Source organism: Ailuropoda melanoleuca, chromosome 17 (assembly GCF_002007445.2).
Source record: "Ailuropoda melanoleuca isolate Jingjing chromosome 17, ASM200744v2, whole genome shotgun sequence".
Classification (NCBI taxonomy): domain Eukaryota; kingdom Metazoa; phylum Chordata; class Mammalia; order Carnivora; family Ursidae; genus Ailuropoda; species Ailuropoda melanoleuca.
Window position 1 is genome coordinate 1,913,827 of NC_048234.1, and position 22,918 is coordinate 1,936,744.

The following is a 22,918-nucleotide window of genomic DNA, read 5'->3' on the forward strand; positions in this document are numbered from 1 at the left end:
GGGCGGGAGCCGGGCTGGGGTGGGGCTAGGGGCTCCGGGCGGGACGGCGCGGGGGTGTGCGCCGGCCCCCCGTGACGCCGCCCCGCCCCCAGGTCGGAGAGATCTTCTCGGCGGCGGGCGCCGCCTTCACGAAGCTCGGGGAGCTGACGATGCAGCTGCATCCCGTGGCCGACTCTTCCCCCGCGGGGTACGTGAGCCGGGCCGGCGCGCGGACTCGGTCGCCGACGCGGACGCGCTAGGGCAGGGGCAGGTGGTAGTGTGCCCTGCGCCGGGCACCGCGCAGAGCGGGTGTGAAGACGCGCTTGTCACAGGAGGGCACGACAGATGCACCCGCAGACTGCGGCTCCCGACCCGGACCCGGGCACCGCTCTGCCGTGCTGCGAGCCGACCGCAGGGCGCGCGGGACGACCTGAGCGCTGCACACCGTCATCGGGGTTCTGTCTGTAAGACCCCCCGCGGGTGGGATTGCTTTCAGCGGGCTCCGTACGGCAGCTGCTGCACGGTGGTCGGAGACAGGCTTTCTTCGAACGTGGCTGTTGGGATAGGTGTGGTTGGGGGTCCTCAGGATTCCCACAGGGCGAAAGAGCTTTTTTTTTTTTTTTTTTTTTTTTAAAGGAAGCTCTCTTTAGGGACCCACAGAAGGAGGCCCAGGGACTGGGGGGAGGAGGCTGGTGGTTGTGGAATGCACAGCCTGTGGGCTGGCTGCACACCCCCCTCTTCCCACTTTCCTGTCCCCCTCTCCCCTCTGACAGTGCCAAGTGGACGGAGACGGAGATAGAGATGCTGAGGGCTGCCGTGAAGCGGTTTGGGGACGATCTTAATCACATCAGCTGTGTCATCAAGGAACGGACAGTGTGAGGGAGGGTGGCCTGCAGGGGAAGGGAGGTGGGCACTATCTTCCTCCACACCCACGTTCCATCTTCCTGAGAACTCCCTTCCAGCTCAGCAAGCTTTCCTACCTCGCTGCTAGTTGTGTTAGCACCTCCTCCAAGACTAAAAGAATAAAAGAGTGGGTCAGAAGTTACTGAAATGCTATGGTAACCAGGAACTTGGGAGAATTTTATTTCGGGTTGCTGGAGATGCCCAACAATTGAATTTGGTGACGGGAGTTCCCTGGTGGTTTATAGAGCTCCTTGGAGGTGCCACTGCGGTGTTTCTAGGGATATGGTGATTCCGAACTAGTCGAGTGGGATCTGTGCCTACGTCTCAGTCCACCTGTGGATCAGCAGGGCTTCCCTGGGAGCCTTCCGCAGCCACACATCCCTCCCAGAAGAGAAGTAGGGCATGGGCCTTCCCCACTACGCAGTTCAGGGAGTCCACTCTTCACATTCCATCTGCCCTGAGTGTGTGCAAAGCTTTGGGGGAACACAAGAACCCTACCAAAGGTTGGGGCCCTAACCATGATGCTCATGAAGGGATCCCCAGTATTCCTTCAGAGCGGCCCGTGACCCCTGCCCCGCCCCTCTCTTCTTCCTTCAGTCGCTATGACGACTCCCTTCCTAACCTGCTCTCTCTTCTCTTCAGGGCCCAGATAAAGGCCACCGTGAAGCGCAAGGTATATGAAGACTCCGGCATCCCCCTTCCAGCTGAGTCGCCCAAGAAAGGGCCCAAGAAGGTGCCATCTGGTGTCCTGTCACCTCCTGCAGCTGCCCCTCCACCAAGCAGCTCCAGTGTCCCTGAGGCTGGGGGTCCCCCCATAAAGAAACAGAAGGCTGGTGAGGGCTGCCGAGTTGCTGCCTGGGGACTCAGGGGCCCATCCGAGGTTCAGTGAGAGAATCAGGGGTGGGTCAAAGAAGGACCAATCTCTCTTCCTTCCCCTGTCGAGGTTCCCAGTGGCAGAGGGAGGGGGAGCTGGAAACTTTGGGAAGCTGGGAGGGGCAGTTGGAGAACCTAAAACCTAGCTTACCCCCCCCCCCCCCAGATGTGACACTCAGTGCTCTGAACGACTCGGACGCCAACAGTGACCTGGTGGATATCGAAGGGCTGGGAGAAACTCCTCCGGCCAAGAAACTCAACTTCGACCAGGGTAGGAGTCCTCCTCCTCCCACTCCCATGCCAGCTGGAGGGGTGGGGGAGGGTCTCCACAGGAGCCCCCTCCTGTGTACAGAGGCTTGGGAAGAGAAGGTTCCCCGTGTGCAGGGGATTGGGTCAGCAAGGAGCTGGGTGCTCGGGGGAGGTAACAGTTGTCTTGGAATCATACTTGGGGCTCGCTCCATCTCGGCGCATTTTGCTTCCTGTTCCAGACAGCCTGACCCTGGATTCTGGCCTTCTCGTGACCTCTGCTGACCCTCCTCTGATCTCTCGCTGACCCTCCCACCTCTGACCTCTCTCACTGTTCCCCCTGGACCTGCGGATCCCCTGGGACTCTGAGCAAGCCTGCAAGGTCAAAAGGCTGCTGGGGCCGCACACCTTGCCCTTCCCGTACGCGCATCTGCCCCCAACCCCTCTGACCTCCACCTGATGAATTTTTTATACAGAAATCAATAAAGATTGCCCTCTCCGCCTGGTGTGTGCAGTGTCACGTGATTGAAGCTTGGTGGGCCACTGCCTCCCTCCTGAGCCACAGGGGCTCAGCCCCTCCTCGCCGTTCTCACCACCCTGCCTGGAGCAGCACAGCCAATATTGGCAGACTTTCTCCCCGGTGCCAATATTTCTGTGCTGCTAGAGCCAGGGGAGCTGGGTGTGGGCAACAAAGACTCCACTCTGCTCTCCGAGGGCAGAGCCTAACTCCCAGGATCTCTGGCAGTCAGTGTTCCTGAGGCTGCCCCGGGGGTTTTAGAGGGGCTATTCCCAGTGCTTCCAGGACCCCCCCTGCCCCCCACCTCACAAGAAGGCCCAGATGTTTTCTGTGTTGCTTCTCCAGGGTGGCCTCCCAGGGCCAAGCCTCAGCGGTGCCTCCCCCACCCTCGCTCTAACACCACAGTGTGGTTTGGACGTGGCCACAGAGCCGTACAAACCACAGTGTGCTGCTGGGGCGGGAGCAGGACTGGGGTGGCTTGAGAGGAAGGGAGCCCAAGATGGTGCCGTGAAGACCCCCAGCACCAAGAGCAGGGACCTAGAGAAGGCTTAGAAGGCAAACATGGCCCCAAGAAGGGTTGGGGGGAAACAAGGAACCAGGGCTAGGAGGTGGCGGGCCACTGGAGGGAGAGGGGCCTAAGGGGTGAGCTCGCAGTGGGATAAGACTGGAACCATCATCCCTCTGCAGGAACTCTGCTCAGGGGATCCCTCGGGTGGGGTCAGAGGCAGAGGAAACAGGGAATGACTGTGGGGGGCCAACAGACTGCCTCCCGACTCAGCAAGGGCAGGGACCCAAGGCTTCCTGTGTCCGTCCCTCCCCTCCCTGGGTCAGAACCCAAGAGAAAGCAAGGAGGGACAGAAGGCCAAGGACAGCAGGGCTGGGAGTTGGCAGTCCAGAGGTGGTGGGGCCGGAACATGGTGGGGAGAGGGGGGCCGGAAGTCGCCCTGGGCCCTGGGCCTGCCACAAGATGGAGGCCAAAGGCAGGAAATGGAGGCCAGGGGGAAAGGGGAGCAGCAGGGCCCAGGAAGAGGGCTGTCTGGACCTGGGGGCCAGGTACTCAACCCCCAGCACTGTTCCCACTCCCCACCGCCCCCCAGGACCCTCGCCCGACCCCCCGCGACGACCCCCATCAGCCCATCCACCAGGCCCAGGAAGGCGGGCCCACCCCAGAAAGCCACGTTTAAGCTGAGACAAACATGTCTCTCCCCACCCCCACCCTAGGCCTTCCCTCAGCCTTTTCCTCCTGTCCAGGACATGATTTTTAAAAGCACCCCACAGAAAGCAAAATCCAAGGGCCAAAATCCCTTCCACAAATCAAAACAACATCCTCTGGAACCCAAAAGTTTTCCTCCTACCTCCCATTCCAGCCCTCTACCACCCCCCTTCCGACACACCCCCCAAAACTCTTAGCAATCAGAAAGATCTAAGATGGTGGGTGTAAGCAGTCTTTTTAGGCCCCGGGGGATGCCAGACCCCCTCCCTCGAGACCCCTGTCTGTCCTGCGCCAAATCCTGCCAAAGCTTCCTCCTCCTCACTCCAGCCTCCCTAGCCCCCCAAACTGAAAAGCTGCCCCCAGCTCCCATTCTCGGCAGAGCCTTTGTGGGGGTGAAACAGAAATCAAACACTATGCTAACGGCTGGGGATGTTGGGGGGCCTTCTGGTCTCAGTCTTTGGTTTCCATCTGGGGGACTGCAGTTTAGGGGCATAAGGGAAAGCCTCTCCAATCATCCCCCCAGTTCCAAGACTGACAAAGCCCAACCCCACCCCAGCACGCACCTCCAAACCTCCCCCCCAACCGCCACGTCTCTCCTGAAAACAGGGGACACTTTCCTCCCCACTTACCTCAGCTACTCTCCCCTGAGATCCTGGTCCCCTATTTTGAAGGGAGCAAAATTTGGGGTGCATCCCTCACATTTGGGGTGCAGGAGAAAGGAGCCGCCCCAGTCGCATCGCTGGCCTCCTTCCTCTCGGCTGGCTCAGGGAGTGGGGAGTGCCCTAGGGAGGGGGGACCCCCACAAGAGAGCTCAGAAGGGGGTTCCTCCATTCCCAGTCAGAATTGGGGACACCCCCCCAAACCCGTCCCAGCCCATCCGTCTCCAACTCGGCGGGAGAGGCAGCTGCAATGCCCCAGTCAGATTCCCCCAACACTACATTCCTCACCCCATCTAGAGAGGTCCCGGGGGCCCCAAAAAATCCCAAAAAAATCTAGGATGTTGGCAGGACGGTCCTGGACTAGCACCCCAAATTTGGGGTCCTCAGATACCCCCGTTTTTTCAGGAAAATTCCGTCTTTCACCTGCCTCCCGCCAGCCCTGCTCTGTCCCGATGCCAATTTTGGAAGTCACTCCCTCCTTCCTCCTCCCCGTCTCTCCAGGCCCCCCCGCTCGGGGGCTAGGGTCCAGGAAACCTGGCTTCCAGACCGGGGGGCACTCCTCAAAGGGCCAGGGGCCAGGAGGTCAAGCTCATAGCCCCAGGCTTAGGGAAGCAGGAAAGCCCGATCCTCCCCTCCCCTCCCCCCTGGCTGGTCTCCGTGGTGGTTTAAGGAAAGCCTGGAGGATTGGAATCTGCCATTGCTGTTGCACAGGCTGGTTTTTTTCCTTGGGTTGGGGGGGTGGGCGGTGGGAGGGAGAGAGGGGAGGAGAGCCGAAGAGAGCAGGGACCCAGGCGTGCAGAGCTGGCCTGGCTTACCCCCTCGCCCCTGCTGCCGTGGGGAACCCCTCCCCCCACCCACCTCACCCGCATTCCCAGTCTTCTGTCTGCTTTCTGTTTGGGGCTCTTATCCTAGAAACTCAGGGTACAAGAATCACCTCCTTGTACCCCCACCACCACCTCTCCTTGCCAAAGTTCCAACAGCACTGCCCTGGTCAGGGGTGTTCACTTGACCACGGGACACCCCATTTTCCCCCCACCTTCCCAGAAAGTGAGGTGTGCTCCCGTAACAAACTGGGGTTCCAAGTCTGAAACCACCTTCTCTCCCTCAGATCTATCCAGGCCACATAGAAATAAGAGGAGATACACTACCTACTACCTTTCCAAATTTCTTCCTTCCAGTCCTGGGCGTAACTGGGGGTTTGGTAAAGAAAGAGATTTCTAGAATCTGGGGTGAGAGGGAGCTAGCTATAAGCAAAGGACATCCCAAACCAGCATCATGCTCCAAATTAAGTGAACCCCCAGATCAATCTCACCTTATGACCCATCCCTCAGCATCATCAAATACACCCAAAGAGTGTATTTGATGACAAAACACCCCAAAATAAGGACACCCCAAAACTTTAGTCTCCTACCCTGGGCCCTCACCTTGTTTCTCTCCCTGGAAAAAGCTTCGTGGCTATCTATGTTTACACAGGACTATCCACCCCTCACAGTACGGTTCCACAACATGCAAATTCAAAGCTTTGCTCTGCCTCAATGACCCACAATCACACAGGCGGCCTTTACACTTGCTCCCAGGTTCCTATTACATTCCACCTCAAGCTAATAAAAAAACTCCAGATTGAATTTCATGTCCCCCCAAATCTAACCTAAGCCTGATGGCTTCCCAACAGAGACTGTACCCCAAAATCAGCATGACTACTCTACCTGAAATCAGAGTGCCCAGACACACCAATGACTATGAGTCCCCAAAACAAAACCCTCATCCACGTCCTGAAGAAAACCTAGTGGGTTGTCCTGATATTCCAAGATGACAATCTCCAAATTATGGGTGTCAGAGTCCCCAGAACTACGGTAGCTTCCAAATCAGCCGCATGCCTCAAACTTACCATTGGCGCTCAGGCCTTCTGAATGCAGCCCCGCGTGCCCAGAACAGTCCAACTAACTCAACCCCACATAATAACCATACACTCCCCTGCTGACCACGTCACACAAAATCAACTCCCTCCTGATACCAAAGGGAGCCCCTCTTCCAACTCCCACCTCCAAACTGAGCAGAGACCAGAGTAACCCTCACATGCAAAAGTCACATCACGGCCCTGAATCCCTAGTGGTCGAGGATCCCCTTTCTCAGCACTTCTTTCCCGCACCCAAAGAAAGACACCCTCAGAGCAGCTAAAGACGCCGCAGGCCCAGATAGGCAGCTCCATGGATAACGGGCAGTCCTGTTTCTGGGCACCTGTACACTCTCCCGCGCCCAAAAGCAAGTCCTGCTTTGCCGCAAGACTCAGCTCTGCACATCCCCCTCCGATAAACATCGCTGCCCCCAACGTCTCCCCAAACAAAATACGAGGATGTGACCCGTGCCTATCTCCCAGATTAGGGACCTAAAATTAGGGTTATCGGTTATCGGCCCCCTCCTGCCCTCTCTTCCTTCTTTTAACACCAGACCCTCCCTGTTTTCCCTTCTCTCTGTCCACCCCACCCAACCTTCAGATTAATGTTCACTAAAAATTCACCTCTACCGACAGATAATAGTGTCTAGCTTAATTAGCAAAGAGAACCCTGAGCTCCCAGGGCTCAGACCCCACTCCTTATGCCACCAGTTCCCTTGCTCCCAGAGCCCCCGGATTTCTCACCCCAGATTAGGAACCCCAGCCTTCGGAGCAAAGTCCCCTCTGTCGCCTAACTCTTCCTCCCTCCGCCCAACCTTAGTCCCCCCCGCCCCGTACGAGACAGAGGGACAAAATCAACCAGCGCAAAGGGGAGGAGGACGAAGGTTTCAGCCGCTCAGACCGAATCGATCCTGCGCCCTGGTCCGAGCGGACCCCAGCCGGGTGGAGACGGCGAGGCGAGGCTTGTGCTCGTCCGCCCTCTCGTGGAAGGAGTCAAACATTGCCGGGTTTTGCCTACTTGCCGCGCTGGACCCCGGCGTCCCGCCAGCCTCCAAGCGTAGCCGACGGGCGGGTGCCCGAGGCCCTAGTGAGCTGGGATTGGGGGAGGGCGAGCGGACTTTGGGCGGGAGTCTGTCTCTCTGGATCCCTAAAAGGATTCAGAAGAGAGTCGGGAGCGAGAGTCCGGACGCCCAGGTCTCCTGAGCGTCTCTGGGCCCCCACCCGGGGCTTTCCCCACCTCCTCGAGGGGAAGCAGCTGGCGGAGCCGTCCGGTCGCAGGACAATGGAAGGAAACGAACTAGAAATCACATCCGTCCCCTCCCCGCCCCGCCCGATCACAGCCCCCCTTTTTGTAGGCCCTGCTAGAGGAGCTTGTCATTCACACCGCGCGCTCCCGCTGTCTGAGAACCCACGCGAGTCCACCGTGGCCTCCCCAAACCTGGTGCCTCGCTGGGTCCCCTTTATCTCCCTTGATACGGTACGTTGGAAGGTGGAGTTTTGCCGTATCTACGCTCCAGTTAACAGGCCCCCCCCTCTTCCAAAAGCCAACACACCGATTTTCCCTGCCCCAGGCCCCTCGACGACCCGGGTCACCCACATTTCCAATCTCCATATCCCCAACCTCCTCCCCAATTCCAGTGTCCCATCCCCGGTTCCACTTTCAATGGCCCAAGACCCCTTACGTTACGACCACCCCGGGTTTCTCAGGTCCCGCCCTCGAGCCGGAGACCCCGCCCCGGGCTCGCCATCTGGAGAGCAAGGGAGGAAGGAAGGATACAGACCCAGGCGTTCACCCCACCTCCACCCCCGCCCCCGCCATCCCGGCCAGATAAAGGAGCCGAGTCCAAGAGGGGAGAGAGACCCCGCCCCCCTGAGAAGAGGAGCCGCAGCCCCTGCAGGACGGGGGTAAGAACAACAGACCGAGGGAGCCAGACTCCTGGGTCCCCCAAAAGGGTTGCTGATGGTAGGAAGACTGAGGCCCACTACTTAGGCTAAACTAGGGGTCGGGACTAGACAGTAGTGGAATTCCGTGGTTCAGAAAGGGAGCCTGGGTTGGGATTTGGAGGGGTGTGGACCGCAGGCCGTCTGGGGTGCCCAGGCAGGTCGGACACCTGAGATTCAGGCGCGCGGTGAGGCCGAGGGGAGCGGGGTGCTGCACGGGCAAGAGCAGTCGAACCGAGGGCGCTGCGGACCGGATTCCCCACACTGGCCGTCGACGCCGCGGCGTGGGGGCATCCACCTCCCGCAAGCAAGTGGAGTCTAGGGGGGAAGCGAGCGCGAGTAAGCTGGGGGCAGAAAGAGCTAGACGGCTCACGCGAGGCTGCGCGAGCCGGGCGGGGGGCACTCGGCCCTGGCTGCATGTCCGCAGAAGGGGCGAACTGCGGAGGGAAGGCGTCTGGGCACTGCCTGGGTCCCTGAGCCCTTTCCTGGGGCACCCGCAGGCCTGCGTCGCGATGGGTTCCACCGCCACACCGGAGGGCGCCCTGGGCTACGTCCGCGAGTTCACTCGCCACTCCTCCGACGTGCTGGGCAACCTGAATGAACTGCGCCTGCGCGGGATCCTCACTGACGTCACGCTGCTGGTTGGCGGGCAACCCCTTCGAGCTCACAAGGCGGTTCTTATCGCCTGCAGGTTCGAGGAGTGACTGGGGGGGGTGGGGGGGGCGGGACCAAATGGGAAAGGGGTGGTATCATGAGGTCTTTGGGAGGGGATCCGAAGCCAAGCCTTCCAGAAGCATGCGGCTGAGCGTCGTGTCGAGCGTCGGGAAATTGGGGGGATAATGGACAAGAGGTGGGGCTTTCTACAGTGCTGCGTGTCTCCGTGGGTTCCCCAGGCCCTAACGTAGCGTATCTGCCCTCTCTCCAGTGGCTTCTTCTATTCAATTTTCCGAGGCCGCGCAGGCGTGGGTGTGGACGTGCTCTCCCTGCCCGGGGGCCCCGAAGCCGGAGGCTTCGCCCCTCTCCTGGATTTCATGTACACTTCGCGCCTACGCCTCTCTCCAGCCACTGCACCGGCCGTCCTCGCGGCCGCCACCTACTTGCAGATGGAACACGTGGTCCAGGCATGCCACCGCTTCATCCAGGCCAGGTGAGGGAGCCGCAGCTCCGTGTCCTCCGTGGGGTGAGGTGGCATCCCAGGGGTCAAGGGCAGAGGCCAAGATTAGGAAAGAGAACTAATATCCATCGCACTCTTCCCAGCTATGAACCTCTGGGCATCTCCCTGCGGCCTTTGGAGGCAGAACCCCCCACGCCCCCAACGGCCCCTCCACCAGGCAGCCCCAGGCGCTCCGAAGGGCATCCAGACCCACCCACCGAGTCTCGAAGCTGCAGTCAAGGCCCCCCCAGTCCAGGCAGCCCAGACCCCAAGGCCTGCAACTGGAAAAAGTACAAGTTCATCGTGCTAAACTCTCAGGCCTCCCAAGCAGGCAGCCTGGCGGGAGAGAGGAGTTCTGGTCAACTTTGCCCCCAGGCCAGGCTCCCCAGCGGAGATGAGGCTTCCAGCAGCAGCGGCAGCGAAGAAGGACCCATTCCTGGTCCCCAGAGCAGGTACAGGGCCTGGAACCTCAAGAATTTGCTGAGCCAGCCCCAGCTAGGAGGCAGACCACTGGGTGGTCAGGAGCAGGGAGTGGGGGTGTGGGACTCTGGCAGCACAATCGGATTTGGCTCATGGGTCAGTATTGGCTCACCTCCAGAGGGTAGGCCTTCCGCTCCGAGTTTTCCAGGCGAGAACCCCCTCCATAAAATCTCTCCTAATCCTTTTCTCTGGGCTTGCCACCTGCCTAGGCCCTCTCCAACTGCTGTCACGGGACAGTTCAAATGTGGGGCTCCAGTCAATCCCCCCCATCTCCTCGCAGCCCCAGCTCAAGAGACCACTGGCTCACACTCTGGGCGGGCTTGTCCACCACCAGGTAAGAGCCCTTCCTTTTACCTCCTCCCTTGGCTTTTCTCCTCGGGCTGCTCAGGGCCAGTGTGGGCCAAAAGGAAAGGCCTGTCCCAATTACTGCAAATTGGAATCATCTAGGGAGCTTTTAAAAATCCCATTGTCCAGGTCACACCCCACAGATCAGAATATCTGGAAGTGGGAGCCAGGAATCAGTATTTTTTTAAAGTTTCCAATGAGCAGCAAAGTCTGGGAACTTCTGGCCTGTTCCCATCAGGGCTGAGTGGTGGGCCCAGGGCTTGGCAGGGCCTCTCAGGCAAGCTGTCAAGCAGAGCAGTAGTCCAAGAGAAGAGAGAGAAACAGACACTTCACCCATTAGTGGGGCATCCACCTACCACGGCCACTATTGAAGACATCAGCGGAGTATTATGTAGTCAGGCAGACATGAAGTCAGATCTTGGCTTGGCCTCTTATTAACCATGTGACCTTGAATAAGTCAAATGAGCTCCAGAAGACTTCACAGTAAATTGAGGAAAAGAAAACCTACTACCAGGGTGGTTTGAGGACTCAGTGGTATTGTTATTACCCACCTCCCTCCCAGGAAGTGAATTTTTCAGCTGCCAGAACTGTGAGGCGGTGGCTGGGTGCTCGTCGGGGCTGGACCCCTTGGCTCCTGGGGATGAGGACAAGCCCTACAAATGTCAGCTCTGCCGGTCTGCCTTCCGCTATAAAGGCAACCTGGCCAGTCACCGCACGGTGCACACAGGTGAGGGAGGGGAGGGCCCCGCCTTCGTGCCCGCGGGCGTCCTGGGGCGGAGTCCCTGACCTCCCTGCCCCCCTGATCTCCCTGCTCCCCTGCCTCCAGGGGAGAAGCCCTACCACTGTTCCATCTGCGGAGCCCGCTTTAACAGGCCGGCCAACCTGAAAACGCACAGCCGCATCCATTCGGGAGAGAAGCCCTATAAGTGTGAGACGTGCGGCTCGCGCTTCGTGCAGGTACGGAGCGCATCTCCGAGCCGGCTCGGAGGCAAATTTGCCAGAGGGCCGGGCGGGCCGTCAGGGAGGGTTCTGTGCCTCCTAGACGCGCGGTCTGAGGTCTCCTCCCTTCCCAGGTAGCGCATCTGCGCGCGCACGTGCTGATCCACACCGGGGAGAAGCCCTATCCTTGTCCTACCTGCGGCACTCGCTTCCGCCACCTACAGACCCTCAAGAGCCACGTTCGCATCCACACGGGGGAGAAGCCGTACCATGTGAGGACCCGACCTGGCCTGGCGTTTACCTAGGGGCGGAGCTCTGAGAGGAGCTGGCCTGGCGGGCCCCGGAGCCCCCCGAAGTGGGCGGAGTCCTGGAAGATAAGGGGCGGGGCCGGGGCAGGGAAGCGCGCGCACAGAAGTTAGGCTCCCGGGCTGGGCGCGGAGGAGCTGGGGGTGGAAGGGGGTGGAAGGGGGCGGGGCCTCTCCCCGCGGCCTCCGCAGAGGATCTGGGGAGACGCGAGGACCGGAGAGCTTCTCTTCCGCCGAGAGCCGGACGGTTGCTCCTCGGGGGTGATTGTGGAGGGGGCAGGAGCTGACCGGCTGTCCTCCCGCAGTGCGACCCCTGCGGCCTGCATTTCCGGCACAAGAGTCAACTTCGCTTGCATCTGCGCCAGAAGCACGGAGCTGCTACGAACACCAAAGTGCACTACCACATTCTGGGGGGGCCCTAGCTGGGCGCCCCGCCCAGATCCCACGCGCTTCCCGGAACCCGGGACGGCCGCGGGCTCACGTCTGGCTTCCCCGTCGGGCTTGCGCATGGGGGGCGTGCGAGGCCCCTCCGGTGTCAGAAACTGCCACCGCCTTAAATTCTCACTGGGGAGAGCAGGGGTGGCAGATCTCCGCTTGATCTGCCTCTGTTTTGCTGGTCAAAACCTCTTCCCCACAATCCAAATTGTTTCGGAGGAGACAGCCAGCTGGGAGCTGCGGGAGCGCAGGGGGCATGGAGGGAACGCGCCTCCACCTGCGGCCCCCCTCTCATTTGGTTTCTCTGTAAATATAATTTATTGAGGCCTGTGGGTAACACCAGGGCCTTCATTCTATTGCATTTCCCACGTCCCTCTCCCACAAGTGTGATCAGATGTGACCTGAAGCACAGCGTGTGAGGTCACAGCTCTGCGGGCAGAGATGAGCACTTGGCTGTCTTCCTTCGGCTTGACTGTTCTATGTGTATTCTTGTCATAACTTTCATCTTTACAGTTGTTGTTTCTCCTATCCGTTTGCTTGTCGGTTCATTGAAAATGGAGAAAGGGTCTCTCTGTGTCCCGTCCCTTCCAATCCTAGGTCTGGAACCTTATTTGTTGTAGGGCAGCTCTGGGGACATGTGGGGTTGTGGAATTGGGTCAGGAACCCTCTTTGGTATTCTGGGTATTGTAGGTTCTCTAGCAGGCTAGAACCGCGTATAGACTGTCCTCGGGTTCCAAGACTCAGAGGAAGGTTTTTTGGTGAGCTGGAAACGGAAGTAAGAAGTGCTTCCCGCAGGCCGTGGATGTGGGGGCTTTGGCAGTCTTGGAACAGGAGGGATGATTGGAGAGGCTTTCTCATATGGCCCTCACGGGCCCATGAGTCTGGTCACCTAGGTTTGGCTGCACTGTGTCGATCTGTCATGAGTTGGGCTTTAGTTGAGCCCAGAATCCTCGCACTGGGGCCTGTTCTCAGCACTGGGTTGATCCCTTCCTTATCAGAGATGATGCAACCTTTTCTGATTCTGCCCAGACTCTAAGAATGCTATGACCTACGGGAGAATTGTTAAACTCTATCCTGACTAAGAGATGAAAAATCGTACCAGTCCTTAACTGTGGAGGTGTCTGGGTTCCAGTGTTCCTTGGGGTTCTCTCTGCCTGGGACAAGCCCCTTCTTCCTTTAGTGGGTTTTTGGACATCTTCTGGCAAGCGTCCAGATTCCAGAAACTTCTTTGCCCCTAGAAGTCACAGGTGCTTGGTAACTTTCTTACCTTAGAAAAGCTAGGTCTGTGACCTGGCCTTCCTGTCACTGCATTCCTGTCTGGAACCAGTGAATGCACTAGAACCTTCCACAGGGAGAAAAAAGGGGCTGAGTTCCATTCTGGATTTGCTGTAGTTTGGGATTATGATTGGAATTACTGTTGGGATTAGGGATTTAGAAGATTTAAAAGAGTAATTGACTGATGGTCCTTCTAGTTGACCAAGTATCCGGGTAGGATTAAGAGGTTGGTTGAGGGGCACAGTCTCCGTTGTAGGCCTAGTAGGTAGAAAGTTGGGAATGGGGATGCCTCTTAACTAGATGGGATGTCTGGAATGTGAGAGGATACTCTGAAGCCTTGATTTACAGTTCTTCCCCTGCTGCCTTGAGAAATGTTTGATTGTAGGGTATGGGTGGAGGGTAAGGAGCACTTTGAATTTCCGGGGTGGGGTATTGTTCCCTCTTCCTCCCCCCTGCAGAATTGAAGCAGGGAGAGAAAGCAGAAGAAAGATATGAGAAGGAACCATGAGTGTGTGTGTGTGTGTGTGTGTGTGTGTGTGTGTGTGTGTGAGTGTGAGTATTGGTTGGGCAGGTGGAGAGCGCCTAGGGCTAGAAATGATGGATCTTGCAAGATTGGAATCTTGGAATAAAGAACCCTCTCTGTGCTGCCTGCTGTGTCCAGGGTTCTTGCCTGGGAGGATCTGGGATTGGGGTGAAAGGCAGGGGGAAGAGGGTTCTTCCCTCCTCGATTCCATTTTGTATTCTGTGCCCATTCGACCGCCCCATCCCATCAGACACTTTAAATGGCCCTTGTTCTCCCCTTCCCTGCCCTTGCCTTCCGGCCCATTGTGTAGGAACCAGTGACCTCATGAAGTTTTTCCTGAGCCACCTGCATCCTGCTGAAGTCACTTCCTGCCCGAGGTGTGGAGGCAGCAGGGAGAAACCAGGAAGCCACTAATAATACCAAGAGGCTGGGGGATGCATCTGTTGTGGAGATCTTAATGCTTGGGACACCCCCTACCACTACCACCACCACCACCAAGGAAAATGGATAGGACTTGGGTCCGCTGAGGACAGCACAGAGTGCAGGTGGCAGTGAGAAGGTGAAGCATGTGGTTAGAGCCAACAGGCCAACTCTGCCCCTCCCACAGCAGTGGTGCCTTGGACTCTATCCAGTGCTCAGGGCATGCTTCTCTCCCACCCTTTCTCTGTCCCGTGTGTGTCCTGGGTGCGCAGCTCTGTTCTGCTGTGGGCAGAGGGTCACAATTCTGTTAGGTTACTTCCCTTTTGGATTTAAATTCCTCATCTGTGAAATAAGTCCATTAACGTGGTCTGCAGTTCCTGCCTACATTTACAGTCTGTGGTTGTGTTTCTCCATCTGAAAACTCATGACCTAGATGAGAAATAATTCTAAGTAAAACGAAACAAAGAATCTAAACTAACGCCCCCCCCCCCGCGAACTACAGCTTATGCCCTGCTGAAATGAGACCAGCTAAGATTACTTAGCCCCTGGTACCTGTCAGGTCCTAAACTAAGCATTCTTCTGCATAGCGTTTCTAATTCAATTCCCCTGACAGCCCTCGAAAGTAGGTACTATTATTACCCCCAATTTACAGTTAGGAAAAGCAACTGAGAGGCTGAGGTCTTAGCGGTCCTATGTACTCTGTTATACAGCCACATCAATTGCTATGGCTTGGCCTATTTCCCACCAGCCAAAGTTTTGACTCCATTTAACAAAACAAAGTTTGGGGGGTATGATTATTTTTATTTCCCACATATAAAATTATAGGGCTCAATATGCTTTTTAAAATTACACGGCCCAGGGGCGCCTGGGTGGCTCAGTTGGTTAAGCCTCGGACTCTTCATTTCAGCTCAGGTCATGATCTCAGGGTGGTGAGACAGAGCCCCGTGTCTGTCCCCACACTCAGTGAAGAGCCTGCTTAAGACCCTATCTGCCCCCAACTCACCCCCCAACCCCCCTCCCATCCGCCAAGTGTGCACAGGCACTCCCTCTCTAAACAAACAAACAAACACAGCCTCCCACCACTTGTCACTTGTCTGGGTATGAGCCCTGGAGCCCAAGTTGCAAGTCAGGGTCCTGGGGGGCAGGAATTATGATGAAGAAACAGAAACCCAAGCCATTGGTGTTATGTAAGGTGGAGAGACCATACTGGTTGGATAGGAGGGGCTGACCGCTGCGAGATAAGAGCTCCTCTCTTTTGTCAACCCCATCAGGAGATCAAAACCTGCTGTTAGGAAATAGTTTTGCCAGAGGGTGGAGGAAAAGGTTTCAGCCCCACTGAGGAAGGGGTGTAGTGGTGTCAGGGAGGCCCTGAGTGCACTCACGGCCGCCCTTCCTCTCCCGAGTTATTTTTGGTCTCTGTGACTTGTAGATTTCCTGTTAGCGAGGACAGAAGCAACAGGAACTGAGTCGCCACTGCAGACACGGACGCCAGCAGCCCAGCAGTCCGTTGCCCTGGTGTCTTCCTTGGCCCCTGAGCCCCTGGGGATCCAGGCATCTGGATTCCAGTGTGCTCGGGCGCTAGGACAGGCATTTCATTTGCGTCTCAGCGCGGAGCCCCTATGCTCACCCCGACCTGACCTTGCCACCGGGCCCCCCATTCAGCAAGCGGGTGTCCTCCTCTCCTGAACCGGTTTACCCACCACCCACCCCCATGAACTCCCTACGTGAGGGTCTTGGTGCGGGAATCTGGACGCGTTGGCCGGTTAGGTGGACGGGAGACGCAACAGCCTTGGGGTAGGTCCCTACGTCACGTGGGGCCCATCTAGTCGGCCTCCCGCGGTCCCCTCCTGACGCATGCGCCCCACTCACTGTCCCGGTCCAGAACCGAGCTCTAAGCCCCGCCCTGCCCTTCTGGCTCCACCCCCGGCTCAGGAGTCCCGCTTCCCCACCCGCGATCCGGGGACAGGGATGACCGCCAGGATAGACAGGTAGCTGACACTTGCAGAGATAGGACGGATAACCCGCACGGTGACCAGCGCGCTGCAGGGCGGGGGCCCAAACCCAGGGCCGCCTCCTGGCTCCAGGCTGAACGCCTCGACCCGCTGCGCGCAGCCCGCGGAGTCACGCCCCCGGGAGCCGCTGGCCCAGAGCCCGCCAGCTCTCCCCACCTAGGTCGCCCCGCCGGGGGAGAGGGGCCTCGCGCAGCCTCCCTGCCTCCCAGCCTCCCGGCCTCGTCGGTGCCTTCCTCTGCTGCAGCAGCCTGCCCTCCGCCGCGCGGCGGGGCGGCTCGGTGGGCAGAGGGGGAGGGTGCCGCGCCCCGCTCCCGCCCGGGCCGCACGGAGTGGCGGCAGCCCTGCTCCCTAGCCCATGGCGCACAGGGCCGAGCCCCCCGACGGGGGCTGGGGGTGGATGGTGGTGCTGTCCGCGTTCTTCCAGTCGGCGCTGGTGTTCGGGGTGCTCCGCTCTTTCGGCGTCTTCTTCGTGGAGTTGGTGGCGGCGTTTGAAGAGCGGGCGGCGCGTGTCTCCTGGATCGCCTCCATAGGGATCGCCGTGCAGCAGTTTGGGAGTGAGCGCCGCGCCTGGGTCCCGCGGCCCGCGACCCTCCCTGGGAAGGGCAGCGGGGTGCGGGGACGCTGGAGAGGAAAGGGCGGGGCTGGGGAGGATACTGGCCAAGGGCGCCAATGACTGTCTTCCTTTCTCAGGTCCCGTGGGCAGTGCCCTGAGCACGAAGTACGGACCCAGGCCCGTGGTGATGGCCGGGGGCATCTTGGCTGCGTCGGGGATGCTGCTCGCCTCTCTGGCTACTTCCTTGACTCACCTGTACCTCAGTATTGGGCTGCTCTCAGGTGAGGCCCTGGACAAGGGCAGGAGAGGCCAGCGGCCTCCGGACTTTGACCTTCTTCCTGCCCATTCCTGGAGGCTTAAGGAGGGGCTGCAGGAAAGTTTTGTCTGGCACCTGTACCCAGAAGGGAAGGAAGTCTTAGAGCAATGACTACACTGATCATCGTGGTGTGGGGATATTGAGAAATTCAAAGATGTCGAGGCCAGAATTTGCAAGCCCAGGGCTGGCGGGGCTGGAGTACCAAAGGAAGAATTACCGTGAAGTTGTGCCAGGCCTTGCAGCTGCGAAAGAGATACCATTATCCAGTTTACAGACAGACAAAGAAAGGCTCTCGAAGCTTATGTAACTTGGCAGACAGAGATCACACAGCCAGAAGTGGTTTAGCCCGGGCCTAACTTCCCAAGTTCGGATCCAGTTACCGTACACACAGGATTTCTAAGCCTCCACAGTCCCATCGGGTGTATTACCCCCGGCTTGCAGATGAGGAGACCGAGGCCGGGAGACAACATAAAATACCCAGGGTCATACAGCTCGAAACCAGGCCTAACATTCTGTAGCTGGGCAGCGGTGCGATTACCAGGTGCCCTGGGAGCCCTAACGGTCCCCCAACCCGTTTCTTCCTTTTTGACAGGCTCTGGCTGGGCCTTGACCTTCACTCCGACCCTGGCTTGCCTGTCCCGTTACTTCTCTCGACGGCGATCCCTGGCCACAGGGCTGGCACTGACTGGCGTGGGCCTCTCTTCCTTTGCCTTCGCCCCACTTTTCCAATGGCTGGTCAGCCACTATGCCTGGCGGGGGGCCCTACTGCTGGTGTCTGCCCTCTCCCTCCACCTGGTGGCCTGTGGTGCTCTCCTCCGCCCACTCTCCCTGAGGGAGGACCCTGGCACGGGCGGCCCTGGGGCCCAGCTTGCGTCCCTCCTGCAGCACGGCCCCTTCCTCCGTTACGCTGCCGCCCTTACGCTGATCAACACTGGCTACTTCATTCCCTACGTGCACCTGATGGCCCACCTCCAGGACCTGGATTGGGACCCGCTGTCTGCTGCCTTCCTACTCTCGGTCGTGGCTATTTCTGACCTCGTGGGACGTGTGGCTTCTGGGTGGCTAGGAGATGCAGTCCCAGGACCTGTGGCACGACTTCTGACACTCTGGACCACCCTGACTGGGGTGACACTGGCCCTGTTCCCCGTGGCTCGCACTCCCACGGCCCTGATGGCTCTGGCCGTGGCCTATGGCTTCACATCAGGGGCCCTGACCCCGGTGGCCTTCTCCGTGTTGCCTGAACTGGTGGGGACTGGAAGGATATACTGTGGCCTGGGACTGGTACAGATGGTTGAGAGCATCGGGGGTCTGCTGGGGGCTCCTCTGTCAGGTAAGGGGGATTGGGTTTCAGGGGCGGGGTCAGGGCTGCCATGCCATGCAATTTGGGGAGGGGACTATTTACGTTATAGTGTATGTGAATACTGCCGTCTGGAATAGCACAGAACACAGCCTGCATGGCCAGTCATAGCAGCCCCGAAGGGGGTCCACGGGGCAAAGAAATGGGAGCTGTGGAAAGACTCCGAGGAGCTCTGAGGACCCCTTGGCAGGGTGCCTACGGCTTGGGTGCTAGATGACCTGGCTGGACCCGGCCAGACATAGCCTGCATGGGTCTGGCCTTTCCCTTGGCCTACTGGGCCCCGGCCCAGGTGTCTGAGCTGTCGGGTCAAAGTTCTCCACAGCCCAGATGCCAAAACCTTCAGACCCTTAACTTTCTCCTCTTAACTATTAACTGAGAGTATAGATGGGAGGGCCGTGGTTGCTTGAAAGAAGGGCACGGGCATGCCTGCCCCGCTCTGGATACCCAAGTCTCTGCTGGCTGGCTTGGAGGCCCTTTCTGAAGGCAGGAGGGTGGCTGAAATTACCCCTCCAGAAACTACCTGTAGAAACCTTGGGGACGCCAGAGTTCTCGAGCTCATTCAGACATGCCTTGTGAGTTCGAACTCTTTTGAGATGATGGGCCAGGGATTACTCTCTTTCCTCCATCAGTCTCGGGAAATGGGTCACCCACGTGTGTTCTTTTTCTCTCTTGGACCTAGGCTACCTCCGGGACGTGACAGGCAACTACACTGCATCTTTCATGGTGGCTGGGGCCTTCCTTCTTGCAGGGAGCGGCATCCTCACCACTCTGCCTCACTTCTGCTCCTCGGCCTCCACCTCCAAGCCCCAGGACCTTGTCACAGAGGCAGTGGATACCAAAGTCTCTCTGCCCAACGAAGCACTGGGACAGGACTGAACTGCAAATCAGGGCCGTCAGACCCAGAAAGCCGGAGCTGGGCAGCTCCAGATCGTCTCCTCCTGGCCTAGCCTGGTGCCCACAGAACCACAGTGCCTTAAGCATCTTGAACGGCCTCCCCCCTAGGGCAGGCCTGGGGGGTCCTGCGATGCATGTACCAAGCCCTAGTATTTTGTCGAGGACTCCTATCTCTTCTTTGCTCCCACAGCCTTTTCCAAAGGACCCAGGAGCTCAGCCTGCTCCCCTGAGCTGTGAGTCAGCCGTGAAAACCAAAGGCCAAGAGACTTACTGTGTTTGACATGTGATCTCTAGTGCTGTCTACCAGCTTCCATCCCTGCAGGCAGATGTTTGGGAAAGGGGGATACCCTTTTGAGATAAAACTGAATAAGGAAACTGCATAATCGTCAGAACCTCAAAAAGAGCTGGGGCCCATATGCTTGGGTTGGCTGAATGGGCTCATGGCTGGGAAGTGGAGGGAAGGTACCTGCTTTAACCCTGGACTCTGCTGTCTGGACCACAGTCCTTCCGTCTGGCCCACAGACTTCCCCTTTCCCACTGTCCCTTGTGACTTAGAGGACAGTAGTGAGGACACAGGGTGGCTTGGGAGGGGAACTAAAGCTGCAAGAGCTGAAGTCTGGTCCAACATTTCCCTCAGGCCTGTGGAAGGAGCCTGAAATGCAGGGAAGAGTTAGCTGGGGGGTCTGGGTGGGGCAGACGGCCCCCTCCTGAGCCCGCACCCCCAACACACTCAAGCTGACAGGTAGGCAACTTCTCAGAGATTCCCTGTTTTGTTTTTATTGTTTTTTGAGAGGGAGAGAGAAAAAGAGAAAAAGTGACAGTGGAAGAGGGGAGGAGGGAGAGAGAGAGAGCACGAATCTTAAGCAGGCTCCACGCCCAGCGGGGAGACCACTCGGGGTTCCATCTCAGGACCCTGAGATCAGGACCCTGAGATCATGACCTGAGCCGACATCAAGAGTCAGAGTCTTAACTGATTGAGCCACTCAGGCGCCCCCTTGACTATCTTACATAGAAAGAATGTTCTCAGCCTCCTAGATTGGCTAACAGTCAGAGCTTGAAGGAGACTAGATAGAAATTCTTTACCGGGGGGAGTGGCTCAAACGAATGGTCAACAAGTGGTGTCCAGAGTGGACTGAGGGCCTCCAGGGGAAAGCAGGGCAACTTGAGGAGCAGGGAGCAGCTCCCCCCTCTCGGGGGGAGGGGTGGCCGGCCGGGAGGCCAGCCGGCAGGAGGGCAGCGCCCCTGGCAGCCCCATGTAGATGAAGCTGCCGGCGAGGATGAAAGAGCCGCATGCCAGGAAGGAGGCTGTGAAATCTCCCGTCTCGTCCCTTAGGAAGCCTGCGGGGAAGGGGAAAGGAATTCAGGGGCCTGGGATCCAGGGGCAGAGGATGGCCGCGAGCGGATCTGTTCGCTCAGGCCCTTACCTGACAGGGGAGGGCCCAGAAGCCCCCCAAGGCTCATCAGCATCATCACCAGCCCTGTGGCCTGGACCACACCGCCGACGCCCACCAGCCCCGGCAGCACACCGAACACCAAGGGCGCGTAACTTCCGGCGCTGAGCCCGTAGGCTCCCGCCGCGGCCAGCAGGGCCCCCCCGCAGCCCTCCTGGCTCCCCACCAAGGGCACCAGCCCCACGGCCAGCAGCCCCAGCCCGGTCAGAGCCCCGAACACCGCCAGCAGCCGCGAGAGGGGCACCCAGCCCTGGTCCGCCAGCCACCCGCTGAGGAGCCGCGCGCCCGCATCCCCCACCGCGGCCACCGCCACCACCAGCGCCGCCCCATAGCCGCCCAGGCCCCCGTCTAGAGCGTGAGGGGCCAAGTGCACGTAGGGGACGAAGTACCCGCCCCCGACCAGGGCTGTGCCCAGAGCAAAAACCAAGAAGGCCCGGCGCTCGAAGAGATCCAGGCCGAGGGCGGCTAAGGGCCCGCGGGGTGGGGCCGGGGGGTCGCCAGGGAGCACCAGGGGTCGCAGCAGGGCGCCGCAGGGGGCGAGGTGGAGGGTAATGGCGCCGAGAAGGAGCAGGGCGCCCCGCCAGCCGAAAGTATCAAGGACGAGCTGCAGGGTGGGCGCCAGGAGCAGCGAGGAGGCCCCGTTGCCCGTGAGGGCTAGCCCCACGGCCAAGACTCGACGGCGGGAGAAGTAACGGGACAGGGTCCCGAGGGCCGGGGCGAACGCCAGGGCCCAGCCAGAGCCTGCGAACGGACGGGACCGGGTCAGGACAGGGACCTGGGATGCCCGCCCCCGCGATCCCAGCCCTGCTTCTCGCAGGAGGCCCCGCCCCTTTGGCCTCCAGCCCCCAAGAAGCGCCCCTCACCGACATTGCCCCTTAAGGACCGGGGTACCCCTCTCCCCTCACCAGCAAGGACGCCCAGGCCAAGGTAGAGGTGCAGCAGACTGCGGGCGAACGCCGAGAAGACGAAGCCCAGCGAGGTGAGGACGCCCCCAACCATCACCACCGGGCGCGCCCCCCAGCGGGTGCTCAGGGCGCTGCCCACTGGGCCTGGAAGGGGGCGGAGTCAACGGAAGACACGCCTCTGGACCCCCAAACTTGATCCAACACTTCTCCTTGGCTGCTTGCCAGGCCTAGAACTTCTCCCCCAGCCTAATAGCTCCTCCCCTTGACCTCAAGACCCTCTCTTTTCTAGAACTCGGTCCCACCGGGCGCCCTTTTCCAGGTTGTCTGGTCATCGGGTGGGTTCTCCATCACTACACACACTCCGCCAATCCACCCCGGTTCCCGCCTCCCACCTCGGGGGCCCCCCTCACTGGCTGCCTGCTGCACCGCCAGGGCCAGGGCGCTGACCCACGCAGTATCCTGAGTGCTTCGGTCAAAGTGCTCCGCGAGGTCAGGGAGGGCAAGGCCCAGGGAGCGTAACAGCCCGTAGGAGAGCCCATTCACCGCGAAGGCTGCAGCCGCCACCACCCAGCCCCAGCCCCCGTCCGGGGGTCCAGCCGGCTTGGGGGTCATCGCCGTCTGGGGAAGGGGGAACACACCACGTCCGTGCCTCCTCTAGGGACCTGGGCATCCCTGAAATCCAGGTGCTGGGGGCTGGCCCAGGGTAGGCACGTCCCCCGGAGCACGGTAGGGCGGGGCGGAAGGAATGGGAGCTAGGCCTAGGGATACAGCTCCAGGGTCCGCGCGAGCTCCCGGGACCGGGTGACAGCCGGATCCCCCGGGCCTGGGACTCCCCCTCCCACACACACCCCTTCCCCCTTACCCGACCTCTCCGGGCGGTGGGGGGAGGGGAAGGGCGAGGAGCAGCTCGGCCAGGTGTTCTCCCCGCTTCCTGCGCGGGCGGGGCCCCAGAGGGGAGCGAGCGCCGAGATGGAGCCCCACCTGGACCGGCTCTCTCGGTAAACAGAGATCACCACTGGGGGCCTGAGCCACCTGGGACGCGGGGCTGCGGAGGGCGGGGGAGCTGACACCGTCAGCCAATCGGCCGAGCCGCGGGTGAGGCCAGACGCTGAGTCCCACGGGGATTGAATTATCCACAGACACACACCCCCCCCCAGCCCCCGCGGATCGAGCGGGAGGACTGAAGGCGGCCGCACCCAGCTCAAGCGCACGCACCTGCCGCCTGCTGCCCGCGGAGGGGACGCGTGGATTGCGATCCCCCGCAATCCCAGGGCCCGTGGGCAACACTTGGAAGTAGGGGTGATCCCCCAAGGCCTGCCACGATGAGTAC

General features: G+C 59.6%; 4 protein-coding genes across 11 annotated transcripts in view; 3 read left to right on the forward strand and 1 right to left on the reverse strand.

The window, feature by feature from the left end:
* The window catches only part of C17H17orf49 (chromosome 17 C17orf49 homolog), a 2,905-nt gene extending 402 nt beyond the window's left edge, over window positions 1-2,503 (forward strand). The window contains exons 2-6 of one of the 5 annotated variants that reach the window (XM_034646872.1): window positions 93-187; window positions 753-854; window positions 1,525-1,715; window positions 1,922-2,026; window positions 2,244-2,503. In XM_034646872.1, coding sequence (XP_034502763.1) covers window positions 93-187; window positions 753-854; window positions 1,525-1,715; window positions 1,922-2,026; window positions 2,244-2,308 — 558 coding nt within the window. In that variant the 3' untranslated portion in view covers window positions 2,309-2,503. The other 4 variants (XM_034646870.1, XM_034646873.1, XM_034646875.1 and 1 more) reach the window with 4 other exon arrangements.
* A 5,513-nt stretch (window positions 2,504-8,016) lies between these two features.
* Window positions 8,017-13,804, forward strand: BCL6B (BCL6B transcription repressor). Of its 2 annotated transcripts, none has more exons than XM_002924475.4 (9): window positions 8,017-8,189; window positions 8,726-8,916; window positions 9,151-9,372; window positions 9,483-9,830; window positions 10,068-10,192; window positions 10,766-10,930; window positions 11,030-11,160; window positions 11,277-11,414; window positions 11,753-13,804. In XM_002924475.4, the coding sequence occupies exons 2-9, from the start codon at window positions 8,738-8,740 to the stop codon at window positions 11,867-11,869; spliced, it is 1,425 nt and encodes a 474-aa protein (XP_002924521.1). In that variant the 5' UTR covers window positions 8,017-8,189; window positions 8,726-8,737; the 3' UTR covers window positions 11,870-13,804. The 2 variants fall into 2 exon arrangements, with proteins under 2 accessions (XP_002924521.1, XP_019660646.1); XM_019805087.2 differs by lacking the exon at window positions 8,017-8,189 and adding an exon at window positions 8,218-8,247.
* Window positions 13,805-15,576: 1,772 nt separating this feature from the next.
* On the forward strand, window positions 15,577-19,610 carry SLC16A13 (solute carrier family 16 member 13). Its single transcript, XM_034646991.1, has 4 exons — window positions 15,577-16,666; window positions 16,803-16,946; window positions 17,574-18,311; window positions 19,018-19,610. The coding sequence occupies exons 1-4, from the start codon at window positions 16,468-16,470 to the stop codon at window positions 19,212-19,214; spliced, it is 1,278 nt and encodes a 425-aa protein (XP_034502882.1). The 5' UTR covers window positions 15,577-16,467; the 3' UTR covers window positions 19,215-19,610.
* A 496-nt stretch (window positions 19,611-20,106) lies between these two features.
* SLC16A11 (solute carrier family 16 member 11) lies at window positions 20,107-22,675 on the reverse strand. 3 transcript variants are annotated; one of them, XM_011231316.3, is made up of 5 exons: window positions 22,451-22,674; window positions 21,999-22,206; window positions 21,589-21,732; window positions 20,657-21,424; window positions 20,107-20,570 (listed from the first exon to the last, which is right to left on the reverse strand). In XM_011231316.3, exons 2-5 carry the CDS (start codon window positions 22,198-22,200, stop codon window positions 20,341-20,343), a joined length of 1,344 nt encoding a protein of 447 aa, XP_011229618.2. In that variant the 5' UTR covers window positions 22,201-22,206; window positions 22,451-22,674; the 3' UTR covers window positions 20,107-20,340. The 3 variants fall into 3 exon arrangements, with proteins under 3 accessions (XP_011229618.2, XP_034502880.1, XP_034502881.1); XM_034646989.1 differs by having other exon boundaries at window positions 21,999-22,675; XM_034646990.1 differs by lacking the exon at window positions 22,451-22,674 and having other exon boundaries at window positions 22,036-22,098.
* Between the last annotated feature and the right edge of the window lie 243 nt (window positions 22,676-22,918).

Bases quoted from the DNA above. Each gene is read 5' to 3' on its own strand.
- BCL6B (XM_019805087.2), top strand. The intron at 10,931-11,029 runs GTGAGGGAGGGG...CCCTGCCTCCAG, and splicing joins TCACCGCACGGTGCACACAG to GGGAGAAGCCCTACCACTGT. The intron at 11,415-11,752 runs GTGAGGACCCGA...GTCCTCCCGCAG, and splicing joins CGGGGGAGAAGCCGTACCAT to TGCGACCCCTGCGGCCTGCA.
- SLC16A13 (XM_034646991.1), top strand. From the start codon at position 16,468: ATGGCGCACAGGGCCGAGCCCCCCGACGGGGGCTGGGGGTGGATGGTG. The intron at 16,947-17,573 runs GTGAGGCCCTGG...CCTTTTTGACAG, and splicing joins CAGTATTGGGCTGCTCTCAG to GCTCTGGCTGGGCCTTGACC. The intron at 18,312-19,017 runs GTAAGGGGGATT...TCTTGGACCTAG, and splicing joins GCTGGGGGCTCCTCTGTCAG to GCTACCTCCGGGACGTGACA.
- SLC16A11 (XM_034646989.1), bottom strand. From the start codon at position 22,200: ATGACCCCCAAGCCGGCTGGACCCCCGGACGGGGGCTGGGGCTGGGTG. The intron at 21,733-21,998 runs GTGAGGGGGGCC...GCCCCCTTCCAG, and splicing joins GGCGGTGCAGCAGGCAGCCA to GCCCAGTGGGCAGCGCCCTG. The intron at 21,425-21,588 runs GTGAGGGGAGAG...GTCCGTTCGCAG, and splicing joins TGGCCTGGGCGTCCTTGCTG to GCTCTGGCTGGGCCCTGGCG.